This window comes from Elephantulus edwardii, unplaced genomic scaffold (genome assembly GCF_000299155.1).
Source record: "Elephantulus edwardii isolate Elephantulus edwardi_28Jun2011 unplaced genomic scaffold, EleEdw1.0 scaffold00164, whole genome shotgun sequence".
In the NCBI taxonomy this organism is placed as follows: Eukaryota; Metazoa; Chordata; class Mammalia; order Macroscelidea; family Macroscelididae; genus Elephantulus; species Elephantulus edwardii.
In genome coordinates this window covers 4,347,861-4,363,745 of record NW_006399914.1, presented here as the reverse complement: position 1 = coordinate 4,363,745, position 15,885 = coordinate 4,347,861, and the positions used below count along the sequence as shown (strand labels likewise).

Below are 15,885 nucleotides of genomic sequence, written 5' to 3'. Positions count from 1 at the left end.
AAATAAGTGTATTTATTATAATATTAATATATTAGAATGCAAAACCTAGTATTAAATCTGAAAAGCTGGTTTTTAGAAAAATGTAATTTTTTAGCAACAACACTTACTTAAACAGAGCTCTCGTAGCCTGGTGGATAAGGAGTCGGACTGCCAGCCCAAAGGCATGTGGTTCAAATCTACTAGCTGCTTTGTGAGAGGGAAAGGTAGCAATAACCTGTGAAAACCTGCTGGATGGTCAACTGTAAGTCGGTTCTGACTTGGTGGCAATGAGTTGACACTTTATCTTAAGAAAAGGAAAAATTATATAATAATAAATGGACTTAACAAAATAAACTGGGTGTGTAGGGAGGAAAACAATGAATGATGAAAATCTAACCATTTGATAAACTTTTGTTAAAGTCACAAAAAGCAAAGCAAGTGGACAGAGTCAAAATTAAATACTTTATCTTCTCAGAATATTTTATAAAACTACTGTAAGTGCTGTGGTTTATTTTGGCAAGCAATTTGCTTTCAATATAAGCTATTCCAGTCAGAACACATAACAGCTGGAAAATATCTCTTTAAACATTAATCCTTTCTTTCCATCAGATGCCATTTATTTTATTTTGGTCATGAGATATAAAATATTTTAATATGTGAGATATGGAAAGCTTTTATGGTCATAGTTTTTCAGTGGGTGTATGTGATATCTACTCTGAAATTCCATTGCTGTATGTTCTACTTCAGTTTTGATTTGACGTGGGTGTCATTTTTTTCTGTACTATCTGGAAGTTTCATATGCATCTGCTACTGATGTGTGCTTAGAACACATTTGCCAATTTTTCCAAACCAATCAAGTTTAGCAGACAAATCCTCAGTTTATATGTGTTGAATTCGATAGACTCAAATGTCTGAATGCATTTGCTTAATTTATTTTTTAAAAAAATTCTTAAAATTCTGATAAAATCTTGGGTTTTCTAGGTTATTCAGATCAAAAGACGATATTGACTTTTTAAATGTGGTTTGAGTGAAAGTTTATGGAACAAATTTTCATTCAGCAATCTGTATACTTTTTATTTTTTTGAGACATTTGTTGCAGCTTGTCTTCATTATCTAATGTTGCTTTATATAGAGATACCACCAAGTGGAAGGCTTTATCACATGGAAATGTATTCTTTTACATTTGTAAAAGCTTGAAATCCAAATTCAGGGTTTCAGCTCTTGGGGAAGTTCTTTATATTGTAGAGGAAAGCCCTTATTTCCTTCCTCAGTGGAGCCTACTGTGTTGTCTAGAAACCTCCATGTGTTCTGACTGCCCTGTTATCAGTGGGCCTGTGCCGAAAGACACACTTTTACTCCTAGTAATTATTTCTTGGTGATACTAAGGTTGTGTGGTTGACTCTCCTTAACGTCTGATTAGGGCTATGATGGGATTAGGAAGTGTTCCACTTAACTCTTAATCCTCCTGTGGATTGTGGGGATGCATAGCTTCACAGTATAACATTATATACAGTATTATATGTGTCTGTTTTGGGGGGAATGAACAGATAGTTTTCAATCTAGACCATATCCTCTTAGTGAAACAGAACTCTTCCCACTCCTTCTTTAGGTTTCTGTTTGTCCTTTCCTGATTCTGCCTGGCTTGTGAACTTTGTTTTTGAACAAATGCTGCTGTTTTTGTTTTATATAGTTGATTGTTCTGAAGCATCCATTCTTCTCTGGTGTTATTGTTCACTGTTATAAGCCTGTTGTTTGATGGAGAACTAGTGCTTAGGGCTAGGTTTAATTCAAGATTGGAGGGGTATTGAAAGGTACAGAGTTTGATGTTTCATATTTGTTTTAATAGACACCAAATTAAAGATGGGTATGAAATGAAATTTTTTTTAACAATTCAAGTTTTTTATGATTTTTTTATTAATTTGAGAATACCTACAATCATTTCATCAGAAATTATTAGAAATCATCAGAAAGCTGGACAGTGACTACAAATGATAGAGAATTGATGCCTTTGAGCTGTGGTGCTAGAGAAGAGTAGTGAATATACCTTGGACTGCTAGGAGAACAAACAAGTTTGTCCTGGAAAGAGTGCAGCCAGGCTGCTTCTTGGAGGCAAGGATTCTGCGGCTTTGTTTGACTTACCTTGGACATGTAAGTCCTTGGAGATCAGTTCTTGGAAAAGGACATCATGCTTGGGAGGGTGGAGGGACAGCTCAAGAGAGGAAGACCCTTGATGAGATGGATTGACTCAGTGACTGGGGTAATGGGGGTAGGTGTGTTGGAGAGAGATTGACAAGGGATAGAGCAGGGTTTAGGTCTGTTGTACTTAGGGTCGCTATGAGTCACAGGCGACTCGATGTCACATAACATAATAATTTTAAGAAGACAAAGGTAATTTTACCATGTAGCTTTCATCCTGATGTGTAGCAAATAGTGCAAGAACAGATTTCTTTCAGTGTTGTTGATTGCTGTTTTTCAATGTAGTTTAAACTTATTCCATGTTTATACTTTAAGGAAACAATTCTGATGCCTAAAAAAGAAATCCTTGTAAAAATTTAGAGCCAGTAAACACAGAAATTCAAATGATTAATAAAGTCAGTGTGAAATAACTAGTGTGGGTAATTTTTTTGTTACTTTTTCTTTTCTACTATGCAAGTCTTTGATTTCTGTACGAATTGAAAAAGCCATAATCAGGTGCTTATTTAACATATTATCTGTGTGGATTTTACTATAGAGAATTGTAAGACTGTTACGGTAGCTTAACGTTGCTTTGAGGTCTGAAAACAACAGATGCTGCATTTTGATATATTATCCTGGTGACCTCAAAGTCACAATAAACAACTTTTAAAACCCAACAGAATTGTAACTGTATGTGAAAGTTTGCCAGTTTAATCCTTCTAGTGACATCTTCTGTTTGTGCAGCTGTTGACTACAGCAGCTTTTCTTTATTTTTCTTTAAAAACAAAGGATCATTTCAGTGTTTAAGTTTTAGTGTTGAACTCTCATATCTAGATTAGAACTTAGAATAGAAACACAAACTTATTTACAATAAATACTTTGTACATGTGTGGACATTAGGTATAAATTACATGTAGCATCTTTTGAACAATAATGGATTACCTTTTATGTTATTACATAACTCTTAGAAAGTACACATGAAAGTGGATATAAAAAATTCATTATAACTTTAACTTGAGCAAGAATTTGAGTATGTTAGTTAATTATAATGTAATTATATTATGTTCTAATTTATCAATTTATAGTGTTATAAATTAGAGGAATTGGGAGGAGAGGTTCAAGAAAAGTTATTTTAAAATGTTATATATATATATATATAATTGTATTAGTTACTGGTCTCCTTTCTCCCCCGCCCCAATGGTGCTCTGGTTGTGTGCTTCATAGGAAGTTGCACTGCTAACCTACCTAAAGGTGGCCTATCTCTCTCTTTGGCAGTTTGAATTCATCAGCCACAGCACAGGAGAAATATGGACTGTCATCTCCTGTGTGATTTAGCCTAGGAAAACTCACTGGAGGGTCAACTTTGAGTGGGTTCTGATGGCAATGAGAGCGAGCATGACATTTTTCATAGTAGACTGAGAATTTGATTTATGCATAAACAAATCCCCCACAATTATAATATCTAGTAGTCCAGATTTAGAGTAAATACTGTTTTGGAAAATTGTTATGTTCAGAATGAATTTTATCTTAAAATAATTATTTTTAAAAAATTTTTTAAATTAATTTTAATGAACATTTACAGAGATTTTGGGTTTTCATTCATTCATTGTTGCACTGTTTTCTCTACCCCCCCGCCCCAGTTCGTTCCTCTCTTTTTTTTTTTCCTTGAAAGTCTGTTTTAATTGTCCCATTGCCACAGTGCTTATCAAAACCAGCTCTGGTTAATCTCCTTTGTCAGTGTGTCCTTTGCCATTCCCTACATTCCCTATCACTCCTCGCTTAGAGAGATTTCACCCTGATTCATAAGGAAAAGGGGATGGCGTATTCTCTTAGCTACTTCCTGCTGAAAAGGGACACTGAAGGTTTCAGGGGGAAGATCTTCTCTCACTACTCTAAAGGGTCCCTTTGGCAATAGGAAACATGTAGACTGCTGTGGAAATTGATTTTGGAAAAAGAATTCTTAAAATGTGTCTTTTTAGTTTAGTTGCAGTGTGACTTTTAATTGCCCTTCTTTATATTAGTAGGTAGTTACTATATAAAACAAGTTTCCATTCTTTAAAATAAACTCATTTTCCTAAGAAGAAATTTGCTATTTTATGCCTCATATACATTTCAGTTTTGAATTCTAGTAAATTTTGCAGAACATGATTAATAGTCATAACATTTGAAGGCATTTTGGCTTTTTATGTAGAAATTTAAGAAACTACACATTAGTTCATAAATATTTCTATTATTACAGTCATGTATTTTTTCATATTTCCATATTTTGTGTAATAGTAGAATTGTAGATGCAGTTGATACTGTTAGGTGCTTTCTGTTTTCATTACCCCTTTTTATAGAAGAATTTCTGAATACGTCATAGAGTACTGCTTTTTGAAAGCTTTATTTTTCTGAATAAAGGCAATATATGCTTTTGGACATTGCAAGTTGTGTTTTTAGATTTTCTTGGATTTGTTACCAAGTGCTTTTGTGAAAAACTTGCTTGAAATTTATTCTGAGAACTATGTTTTGATGGAAGTTGTTAATAAAATACCACTCTTGTAAGTTTGTTGAAGGAGCTCTGACAGCATAGCACATAATGTGTCAGGCAGCTAACTTTGAGATCAGTATTCAAATCTGTAGGCATTCCTCCCCAGCCCTCCAGGGAGAAAAGTAGGCATTGTCCTCCTATTACAGCCTTGGAAACCTAATGGAGTGTTGCTGTGATGAGTCTGAATTGAGTTTTGAGTACTGGGTTTGTTAGGGACAGTTCTGATTAGGACTGTTTTGAAGTACAGTTTATTTTCATTAACTAGAAGAAACCCAAATAAAATTTTCACTTTTTTAAAAAACATTTAAAAATTTTTTTTTCAATTACTCTTTTTGTGTGTGTACCATCAAATTGGATCTGACTGGGACAGGAGGAGATTGCTCCTCCTTCTCCAGCATAGCATATGGTGGATTCAAACCACACACCTCTGGGTTTGCAGTGCAGCTTCTTGCCACTAGGCTATGAGGGCTCCCTACAATTTTCACTTTTAATGGGGGAGGAAAGGTAAAAAGTTAACTGAAGGTCTAGCATTTGTTTTGCTGCCAACTATTAAAGAAGCTGCATACATGCTGAGCAGCAAGAGTGGCATCACTATGCCTCTTCCCCAGGAGCTACATTTAGCAGCAAACTGCCTTAGCTTTAAGCTATTTCTATGAACACTGTGTGAGCGCTGTGTGTTAGTTTTTAGATTTTTACATGATTTGATAGGGGTTTGTTGTTATTGTTTGATTCTGAGAAGACTAAAATATTTTCCCATATAAATTGCAATTGCTTCTTCTCTTTACCCCCATTTCAGCTTATGAAAAGTTTCCTAAGGATGCTCCGCTTTCAGGAAGGAAGCTATAATTGATATTAGTAGTTGACACATTAGCTTGATTTTCTCTTACTGGTATCATTTTGCTTTTATTTTTGTGGAATATACCTGTAGACTTTTCTCCCCCACCCTTTAACTGATTTTTTCCTAAATTTTTAAACTAAGATAAATATTTGTAGCTTATAACCCGAATAAGAATAGACACTTTTCTGGGCACAACAGAATCTTTTCAGATGCCTTCTCCCAGTCACAGCTCCTGATTTCCTGTCCACGACTAACCTGTCTTGGAGTGTTCATAGATCTTATTTACTTAAAAAAAGATTTTTTTTTTGTAATCTACATATACTAGATTTTAAAAAAAATACACCTCTTCTCTCTATAAGAAATGATGTAAAATAAAAAAGAATAGAATACATATTATGGATTAGTTTCCTCAAATTGTTTTTTTGAAAATGGAAGTACTAATTTTTCCTCTCAAATTGTGAACTGCAAGTATTTCCCCTTTATATTAAGTATTTTTTATTTTATCTTGGATATTTTCCTCCCTTTTACTTTAACAATATTAATCTAATTTCCTGAAATAGAAATATTGAAGCAGGAGTGGCATCCACTTCCAAAATGGCTTGCCTCCGGAAACTCTATGTACTCAGGCTGTTCGTTTATAGGGTCGCTATGAGTTGTCTACGACTTGATGGCACCTAACAACAACATTGTAATAGAGTAAAGAATTTTCTTTCAAAACTCGATATTGTTGTTACGTGTCACCTGCAACTCATAGCAACTCTGTATATAACTGCTTTGAACCCTGCTCCTTCTTGAGTCAATCTTACTGTCTTTCTCTCCTAAGAAAATGAGTTAAAAACACATTGTTGAGGCCTTCTCTCCGTGTTTCCATTCAGGGAAGGAAGTCCGTCCCTTGAGGTTCTAACTTTCTAATAAATCTATCCTTATCATTTCACCCTCAGAAAACAACAACAACAAAACCAAACAAACCCAACCAAGTTGTTTAGTGTGAAGAAGTAGATTTCTTACTACCAGCTTTATTTTTGGACTCTGAAGTAAATACTTCCTTGGACTCTTAATAGTTTTAACAGGTTTGATTATGTAAGAAATTATTTCATAGAAATGTAGTAATCTTTTAAAATTTTCCTTATTTTATTTCATAGCTTTTTGTATTTGGTCATTGTTAAGGTTATTTAAAATTAACATTGCTGGAGCTCTGGTGGCCTAGTGGCAAGAAGCTGCACTGAAATCCCAAATGTGCACAGTTCAAATCTACCAGATGCTCTGTTGGAGAAGGAGGGGCGGTCTCTTCCTGTGCTAGTGAGTGCAAGTTGGATCCAATTTGATGACACATTACAAGGGGAAAAAAATTAGCATTGCTGTTTCTTTTTGTTGTTTTGTGAATACTAAGAGGAATCCTAATTACTGTTTGCAAAATATAAACTATACTTTAGTTAAATTATTTGTGTTAAATTTTTTGCTCATTTGTTATTAAGTATATCTCACTTTCTCTTTACAGAATGTCAAGCTGTCAGCTGAAGTAGAGCCATTCATTCCTCAGAAGAAGAATCCTGACACAATTATGATCCCTATGGCACTCCCTAATGATAACGGAAGTGTTTCTGGGGTTGAACCAACTCCAATTCCCAGTTACCTGATTACCTGTTATCCATTTGTGCAGGAAAACCAGTCCAATAGGTAATTTGTTTATTTTTTTTTCTCTCTCTTCATGTTAAAGACATTTGACCCAGCTTGCATTGTTTTAAGTAATTTGTAAATGAATTTAATAATTTCTGTAAATATAGGAAAAAATGGTCATGTGAACAGTATGATCATTTTCTTTATTTTTAAATTGTCTTACCAAATCATATTTGAGAGTTCATGAGTGAACAATAAGTAAGTAGATTATTTTTAAATATTTTAGGATTATGGTAGTGATGATTTTTTCCATTTTGGTTTGTCAGAGAGTTAATAAGTAAGCACTCCTTACTACTACTCAGCACTCCTCTGTCAGTAGCCATCTTTTGGGAAGGACATGGTGGGACAGGGAAAAGTGTGGTGGTATTTTATGGGAGCTGTGCGCTAATACTGAGGTCTGATACTGAGGATAAGATAGCAGTGGATGGCTTGCCTCTTTCTACTTTCTTGCCTTGGACTTGGAGCGTGTTTTCATTGCCAAAGAAATGAGCCAGGAAAAAAGAGTTGGACTTGGCCACATGGTTGAAGGAGTATGGTCTTTTTAGTAGGAAGCCCTGAGACTGAGCTGAAGGAAGAGAGGTGGAGGACTCAGATTACCTTACATAATGATCACCTTACCTGCTTTTTGTAAGGTCATCACACTTTTCATTAGATGGGAACTTTGAACTCTGTTGATATAGCCAGCGGCCAGACATTTTACTTTAAGGCAAAATATCTTGAAATTTAAAAAAAAAAATATCTTGAAATTGAAGGGAATGTTACAAACAAGAATAGTAGATACTTTTAAAATTTCTGAATATAACAAAGCAATTAGATTTAGTTAATTTATACTGTCTCATTTAAATTTTTATTATAATCTCCACTTGTAATAAGAAAATGTATATGATAACATACAAAGCAAATATTCTGTACTGTTTTTCTTTAGAATGAGCTAAGAGATTTTTGCTTTGCCATTAATTTTAGTCTTGCCTGTAATTATTTTTTCTCTAAAATTTGTCTTGTAGACAATTTCCAGTATATAACAGTGATATACGATGGCAGCAGCCCAATCCAAACCCTGCGGGACCATATCTTGCTTATCCCATTATATCTGCCCAGCCGCCTGTTTCTACAGAGTATACATATTACCAGTTGATGCCAGCACCATGTGCTCAAGTTATGGGTTTTTATCACCCTTTTCCTACACCATACTCCAATACTTTTCAGGCCACAAATACTGTAAATACTATAACCACTGAATGTACTGAGCGTCCAAATCAGCTTGGACAGGTCTTCCCATTGTCCAGTCATCGAAGCAGAAACAGTAACAGAGCACCAATTGTACAAAAAGTAAGTGACTAAATTTGATTGGTTTTATGTTATATATTTCATTTTTTAATACTAGTATATATCAGAAAGCTGGACAATGACTAGGGATGATAGAAAGAGAATTGATGCTTTTGAGCTGTGGTGCTGGAGGAAAAGTATTGAATATACGTACTGTGAACTGCCAGGAGAACAAACAGGTTTGTCCTAAAGAGGGTTAAACCAGGCTGCTCCTTGGAGGCAAGGTTTCTGAAGCTTCATCTGATAAACTTTGGGCATTGTGCAAGGAGAGACCAGTCCTTGGCTGGGATACCATGCTTGGGAGGGTGGAGGGACAGACAGCACAAGAGAGGAGGACCCTTGATGAGATGAACTGACTCATGATTGGAGTAATGGGAGTAGGTATGTTAGAAACAATAAGGTTGGCACAATAAGGATAAAGCAGGGTTCACAGCTGTTGTACACAGGGTCACTATGAGTTGCAAGCAACTTGATGGCACATAACAAAAACACCGTATGTAATTTGTTACTTCTATTGATTCCCTTTAATACTAGACTTAATTTTTTTTTTAAAAATTCATTCACTTTTAGAAAATAGCCTGAGCAGCATAGTATGTAGGGAATAGTGCTGGTAACTCAAAGGCAATACCAGTGCCTCTTTGGTGGTTCGAATCCACTTGTGGCACCAAGGGTGAAAGTGGGCAATCTCATCTTAGGGGCTTACCACCTCAAAAACACACCAGAAGGTCAACTATGACTCAATTCCAACTTGTTGGCATTTTTGTTTATTGCTATTGAGATGAGCACAATTCCTAGCAACACTGTGAACAGAAGACCTGAAACCTTCTGATAACTGTCATTTCTCAAAGTTCATAGAGTTTCCAGAAGCATGTTGTTTAGGAAGTGGATGCCACTCCTGTTAGTATTAACTTATAAAATAGTCAAGGGTATATAATTTATTAAATATTTTAACTTTCCCTTTTTCTTGATTACTGGTATGGCATATTGTACGGTTTGAATTCCTACAGAGAGTTTTGCAAATGCAACATGCAAGTATTTTTATATTTAGTGATAAAAATTGCTTGATGACCCCAACATTGCCTAATAACTGCTTAGTATACAAGCTATGCTAGCAGTGCTGAATAGCTAATGCAGTCCAAAATATTTCAAAATATAGCTAATAATAATAGCTAATGCAGTCCAAAATATTTAGGGCTCTGTAGGAGATACTGTAGGAAAGAGCACTTATGGTTCATTAGATCACTTCAGTGTCGTTACAGCTATTGTGTGAACTTTTAGTGAGAATAGCACTTTGTTAGGCAAGGAGTGCTTTATTACTATATGAGCAATCTTCCTAAGTTGAAGGAAGTGAAAAATAAATGTGTGAAACTGTTTTGTGCAGACCAGCTTTTTGACTGGATAAAATAAACAAACAAGCAAAAAAAGTTCTTAAAATCACAAGAGGCTTAAGGTTTATTCTAAGTCACTATTAACCAAAAAAGATTCTTTTTTTTCTGTGAAACTTTAATATCAAAACTAATAATAAGAAAAAATTCATGTTTCATTAAATTGATGGAAGGCAGTTTGGCTTCCTAAACTCCCCTTAGGATTATGTCATCAGGAAGTTGACATTTTCCCTGATGTTATTTAACTTTGAATCGAACACTCTAGCAAGATTTCAGAGGCAGTAAATCACACAGGAGGAGATTGCCCATCTTTCTCCTGTAGCTCAGCTAGTGGGTTTGAGCCACAAGCCTTAGGGTTGACAGTGCAAATTCTTAGCAGTAGACCACTAGAGCTCAGGCTTTTTTTCTATAGAATCCATTAATACCAGCTACTTTAATAAAGAAGATTTGCAATCTCTGGCATACTTTAAACAAGCAGCAGAGGTTGCTCTGAAAAGTTTTTATCTTTGTTTGTAGAAATACTCCGGCTTCATAGAAATCCTTTTGGGACCCCTAAGAATGAAAGAAGTGTTGGAAGTACAATAATAATAATGATAAAAATATGCAACTTCTAGATTTTGAAAGAAAACGTTTTTAGAGATTGTTCCTAGGACTTGAATTTAGGAAATTCACATTTCTGTTGGGCAAATTGCGATTGTAGTATGCTTGTATTTCAAAAGTAAGAGAAACCTTTACATTTTTTGTTAAACTTTGAAGAAGAAATTTCTGCTGCAACTTTGTTGGTATTATGAAACTAAACTACAGCTTGGGGATAAGTGACTACCCCTTTAACTACCATTGTATAAAAATTTGCAATTCTTTACATATATTCCTGTTTATTTAGAGTTGAGAAAAAAATGAAAATATAAGTGAATTCCTATTTTATTAATAACTATTTGGAAAATAATGTATGAGAGATACATGTGTGTATAAAATACTTCTTCTGTTTGGTAATAGTTCATTTTATGGAACTCTTACAAAGTAATCCTGTTAATAGATTGGGAGTTGTTAATTTTGACCATTCATTTAAGTTTATTTTATAATGAGTCTATTTTCTAATGTGTAGGTACATTGAGTAGATCATAATTTTTTTCAATTTTTTTTTTACTAAATCAGCAACAGCTTTTACAGCCACATATAAAAAGCAAAAGACCACTGGTGAAAAATGTAGCTACACAGAAAGAGACAAATGCAGCAGGTCCTGATAATCGATCAAAAATTGTGCTACTGGTAGATGCTTCACAACAAACCGGTAAGGCAAAGATTTTTATGTATTAACTTTCTGATTGTACTATTTTTTAGCATTCTAGGCTTTCATCCTTCTTTTTTGTCCTGCCAATTTGAAATTCTCTAGAAAGATAAAACAGTCTGTAACCTTAATATTTTTTTTTTAACTTGCTTGCTGGCTATGCATAGTTTTGAGCAGAATTTGAGGTTTACTTTTGTTTTTCGAGTAACAGAGGCGCCCTGGTGGTGCTGTGGTATTGGGTGCTAACTGGAAGATCAACTGCTTGAACCCACTAGCTGCTCCAGGAAAGAAAAAGATCTCTGCCGACTGTCGATTTACTCTTTGAGACCTTATGGAGTTGTTCTCCTCTGTCCTATAGGATCAGTCTGAGTTGGAATTAGCTTAATGGAGGTGGATTTTGGGTTAGAGTAGAGGAACAATTTAAGAAACCAGAAATGGAACGTTGCAGATATAGAAATTTGTGGGACACATTTTGGAGAAAATCAGAAGTGTGTACCTGAATCTGCAAGTAAATGTAAGCTGGTTTTAAAACATTCTAATATCCTCATTTAGAAGGAATGTAGCTAATTTTCTGTGCCATGTCTTAATACACATCTGCACCAGATTTATGAGTGAGGGACACTTAGGTCTTGTCAAAGAAAGAAAATACTTTAGATTTGTTGGATATTACTTTGTTGAAAGATTTTTACTAGAATGGGTAAGAATGAGGGTCCCTGAAAACATCGCATGCAGATGTTAGAAGCCGCCCATCAGTCTGTGAAAAAAGAAGAGGCACTCTGTACCCAAAAAGATTTGTAGCCTCAGAAACCTCATGGGTCAATTTCACTTTGTGCTGTAGGGTCACTGTGACTTGATGGCAGTGGACTTGGTTTGGATTGGTTTTGTATGCAAATTAAGGAACTTTGGAAGTGCAGTGGTTAAGTAGTTACCTGCAAACCAAAAAGTTGTTGATTCAAACCCACTGCCACTCTGCAGGAGAAACATATGGCTCTCTGCTTGTGTAGAGATGTACGACCTTGGGAACAGGCTGGTTCACCTCTGCTATACAGAGTTGTTAGCAGTAGAACCAATTGTGGCAGTAGGGTTTTTTTATAACAGTTCAGTCAAAACAAAATTTTTTCCTGGTAGTAGATGGAAGTTAATGCTTTTACACATTTTAGCTCTTTTTTAGAAGTCTCACTTGTATCTCTGATCTCAGTTTATTCTCTATAGAATGGATGTCTATATGATCTTGCTATTGTTATTAATAAGGTTATATCTAGTCTATGATTGAAGACTAAGAAATCAGATAAACCCATAGACACAGTTGCTTTTTATCCTTCCATAGTCTTTATTCAAATGAGATCAGGGTTGAAATGAGTAAGAGAGTTTATACATGCTTTCATTTGGTCTATATATATTTTTAATCATTTATTGTTTTAGTCCATATTACCCCATTAAAATTGCTTAGATCCACTTGAAACAGAGAAGGGATCTGGGAATAGGTTAAACAATAATCTGTCTTGATAATAAAGTTTATTATAAAGTGTGTTTAGTAGGGCATATGGCAGTGAGATTAACAGATTGGCAGATACTCAGAGTGGCTATGTTAAAGGATGTAGAAGGATCACAATGTAATTCATTACAAGACTTTATGTACTTTTGTTTCTCCTGGTCAGAGTGACCCTGAGAATGCTTTTTAAAATGATCCTTTGCATTTTTAGTTTGTTCATTAAGTCATGACAAAGACTATCTTCTGAAATGAGAATTTAAAAAAAGGAAGACAATCTGGAAAAAGATTATGTATTTTAACTTTATTCATTATGCTCAAATTCTGCTGATTTTATATTCTGTTAGTATTTTTTATTCTTTAGTTTTCAAATTCTGAGGATTGATTCGTATCACCTGCAGGAAGAATGAAATACTGAAATTTGAGATAAAACTGACTTTTCATTTGTCATATATTTTGACTTTTGAATACATGCTTTATTGAAAGTTTAGTAAGATTCTAGATGTATGATAATATACAGAAGTTCATTTCTATTTCCATGTTCAAGCAACAAATTTAAAAACTATTTTCAGTAACGGTGAATATTTCAGTGCCTACAAAATAAGTCTTGTAAAGTAGGAGACGTTTATGTAGACACTTATAAGCCTTTAAGTATAGAAAATTTTACAAAATGTGAAGATTGAGTTGCAAGTGGCATTTTTAAGTTTGTAGATTCAGTGCAATTGAAATTAAAATTTTAGCAAGAATTTTAAGACAACTAATTTTGGAATAGAAGAACAGTAGTCTTAAGAGAAACCAATACATCCCTGGAAAAGAACTTTCTTAAGATACCAAGATTTATGCACATCCATGTTTATTGCAATTTGTTCACAATAGCAACGAGTTGGAATCAGCCCAACTGCCTATCAACAAACGAATGGATAGAGACGCTCTGGTATAGTCACAAAATGGAATACTGTGCAGCATTGAAGAACAAGGAACTCATGAAATATATAAAATGGGTGACCCTGGATGACATTATGCTGAGTGAAATATCTCAGTAACAAAAGGACAAATACTGCATAGTAGCACTGTTGTAAAACGGGACTGACATCAGGGTTGAGGGAAGACTGAGAAAGAGGGGATAAATAATGTATACTGCATTGAAACAGAGGAGGGAGAGAATTGTTTAAAAGGGATATATGATGAGGTATTATTATCATGATAGGAGTCCAGAATGAAGGCAGCATAGTGGAGTAGACTTGGGGGGGAGGGGTTGTATAACAATGAAAGAATTTTTCTTTTACTTTTCAAGAAGAGGAAAATGGGGAGGGGATGGGTGAGCAGGAAGAAAAGTGCAACAATGAATGAATGGAAATCCAGAGTCTCTGTAAATTTTCATTATAATTAATAAAAAAATAAAGATATCAAGACTCATTTTTTACAGTGACTTAGAAAGCCATGTTAATTCCCATATATTTATAATATAATTGCAATATATATGAATGCAGTAGAGTTCAGAAATACCCTTACATGTGTATGGAAACACATATATGCAAGATGACAGTGACATTATAATATACCAAATATAAACTGTATTCAAAAAACACTTCAGATAAAGAACATAAATGGATAAATCAAATATAGAAGAAAATGATAGTCTTTGTTTTAAGGCTGTAAGGAGGGAGCTAGTTCTAATTTTAGTGATTTCTGAATATCCACAGTAAGTGAAAGAATCACAATCTTTGAAATTATTTTCAACACTCACATATATATAACAGAAGGTTAATATGAAGGCATAATAATGCACTTGAAGCACTAAATAATTGTAACTTGACTTTGTGACTTGAGCATACTAAATGTTAAAGCCTCTTTGGCAGGGCTCTATGAATCTTCATCTTTTGACCCAGTGATTTCACTTCAGTGTATCCCAGTGAAGTCTTAACTTGGAAAAAAAAGGACTTTTTATTAAAAACACATGTTACAAAAATATAATAGTGAAATCTTGTTGTTACCTAATAGTAGGTTAAGAATATTCTCTATGACATCTCCTCATTGGAATAATATGAAATTGTTTTATATTATAAAGTCTTATCATAAACATGATAAAATATTAAACTTAACAGAATTCAAAAGTTTATCCATGGTTAAAAATTAACTATAGGCAGAAACAGCAGATAAAGGGAAACTTGTAATTGTTTGAGCTGAGAGGTGAGTGTAAGCAGTTTCACCCTTCCATGGTCGTTGTTAAGATGAAACTTTACAAAGTAAAAAATAAACCAGTTGAAAAATAAGCAGATGTCAGCAGTTCTGAAGTAAAATTAGCTAGTATTTCCAGAAGGAGGAATATTAAAGGCTGAAAACATTAGAAATTATGCTCATCCTCATTAAGCAGGGAAATGTAAATTAAAACCTTGCAAGTTACAAGAGACTTTAAAAAAAAAAAAAGGAACACTTCATGAATTTGCGTGTCATCCTTGGGCCATGCTAATCTTCTCTGTATCGTTCCAGTTTTAGTATATGTGCTGCCGAAGTGAAAACTACAAACCACTTTTAAATATCCAGTGGATTGGCAAAAATTATAACCAAGTATTTGATGAATATGGAGAGCAATGCAAATGTTTATATCCTGCTATTGGAGTATGAATTAAATACCTAAAAAAATGGTTTGCATTACCAAGTAATATTAAATATGGGCCTACTCTGAATCTCCCTATTATATGTGTTAGAGAAACCTGCACATGGATGCTGTATATGTTAATGTGTATATGTAAGAATTTCCACAAAATTATTGTTCTTAATGTTACAAAACAAAAATAATCCAAGTATCAGTAGTACAAAATGTAACTATGTTAGGATATGTTCATACAAATGGAAGCACTTAATTTCAGTGGTAAAAATTCTTACACTTTGTATCAGAGATCCGGGGTTAAGTTACCAGCCGTTGTACCTCATAGTCAGTTAAAAAATGTTGTCTTTGGAGGCTTGTGTATGTAGCTGTGATGCAGAATGTTTTATACTATGATGAACTAGGAAGAAAGAGCAAGAGACTTGCTTTCAAAAATCAGCCAGTGGGACCTCAGTGCAACTTTCTTCAGTCGTCCCACTTCTGGGTTCATCTGACACCAGCCACCTCTGCCATGCCGTCCAAGTTCGACTCCAAAAAGATTAAAGTCGTCTACCTGAGGGGTATCCAAAAACGACTGGAACAGCACATCA

General features: G+C 34.5%; 1 protein-coding gene across 1 annotated transcript in view; it reads left to right on the top strand.

The window, feature by feature from the left end:
• The window catches only part of SECISBP2L (SECIS binding protein 2-like), a 66,194-nt gene that overhangs the window by 4,648 nt on the left and 45,661 nt on the right, over positions 1-15,885 (top strand). Inside the window, exons 2-4 of the mRNA XM_006895299.1 lie at positions 7,021-7,199; positions 8,204-8,528; positions 11,066-11,201. Of these exons, the coding sequence (XP_006895361.1) occupies positions 7,021-7,199; positions 8,204-8,528; positions 11,066-11,201 (640 nt within the window). The remainder of the gene's footprint in view (positions 1-7,020; positions 7,200-8,203; positions 8,529-11,065; positions 11,202-15,885) is intronic.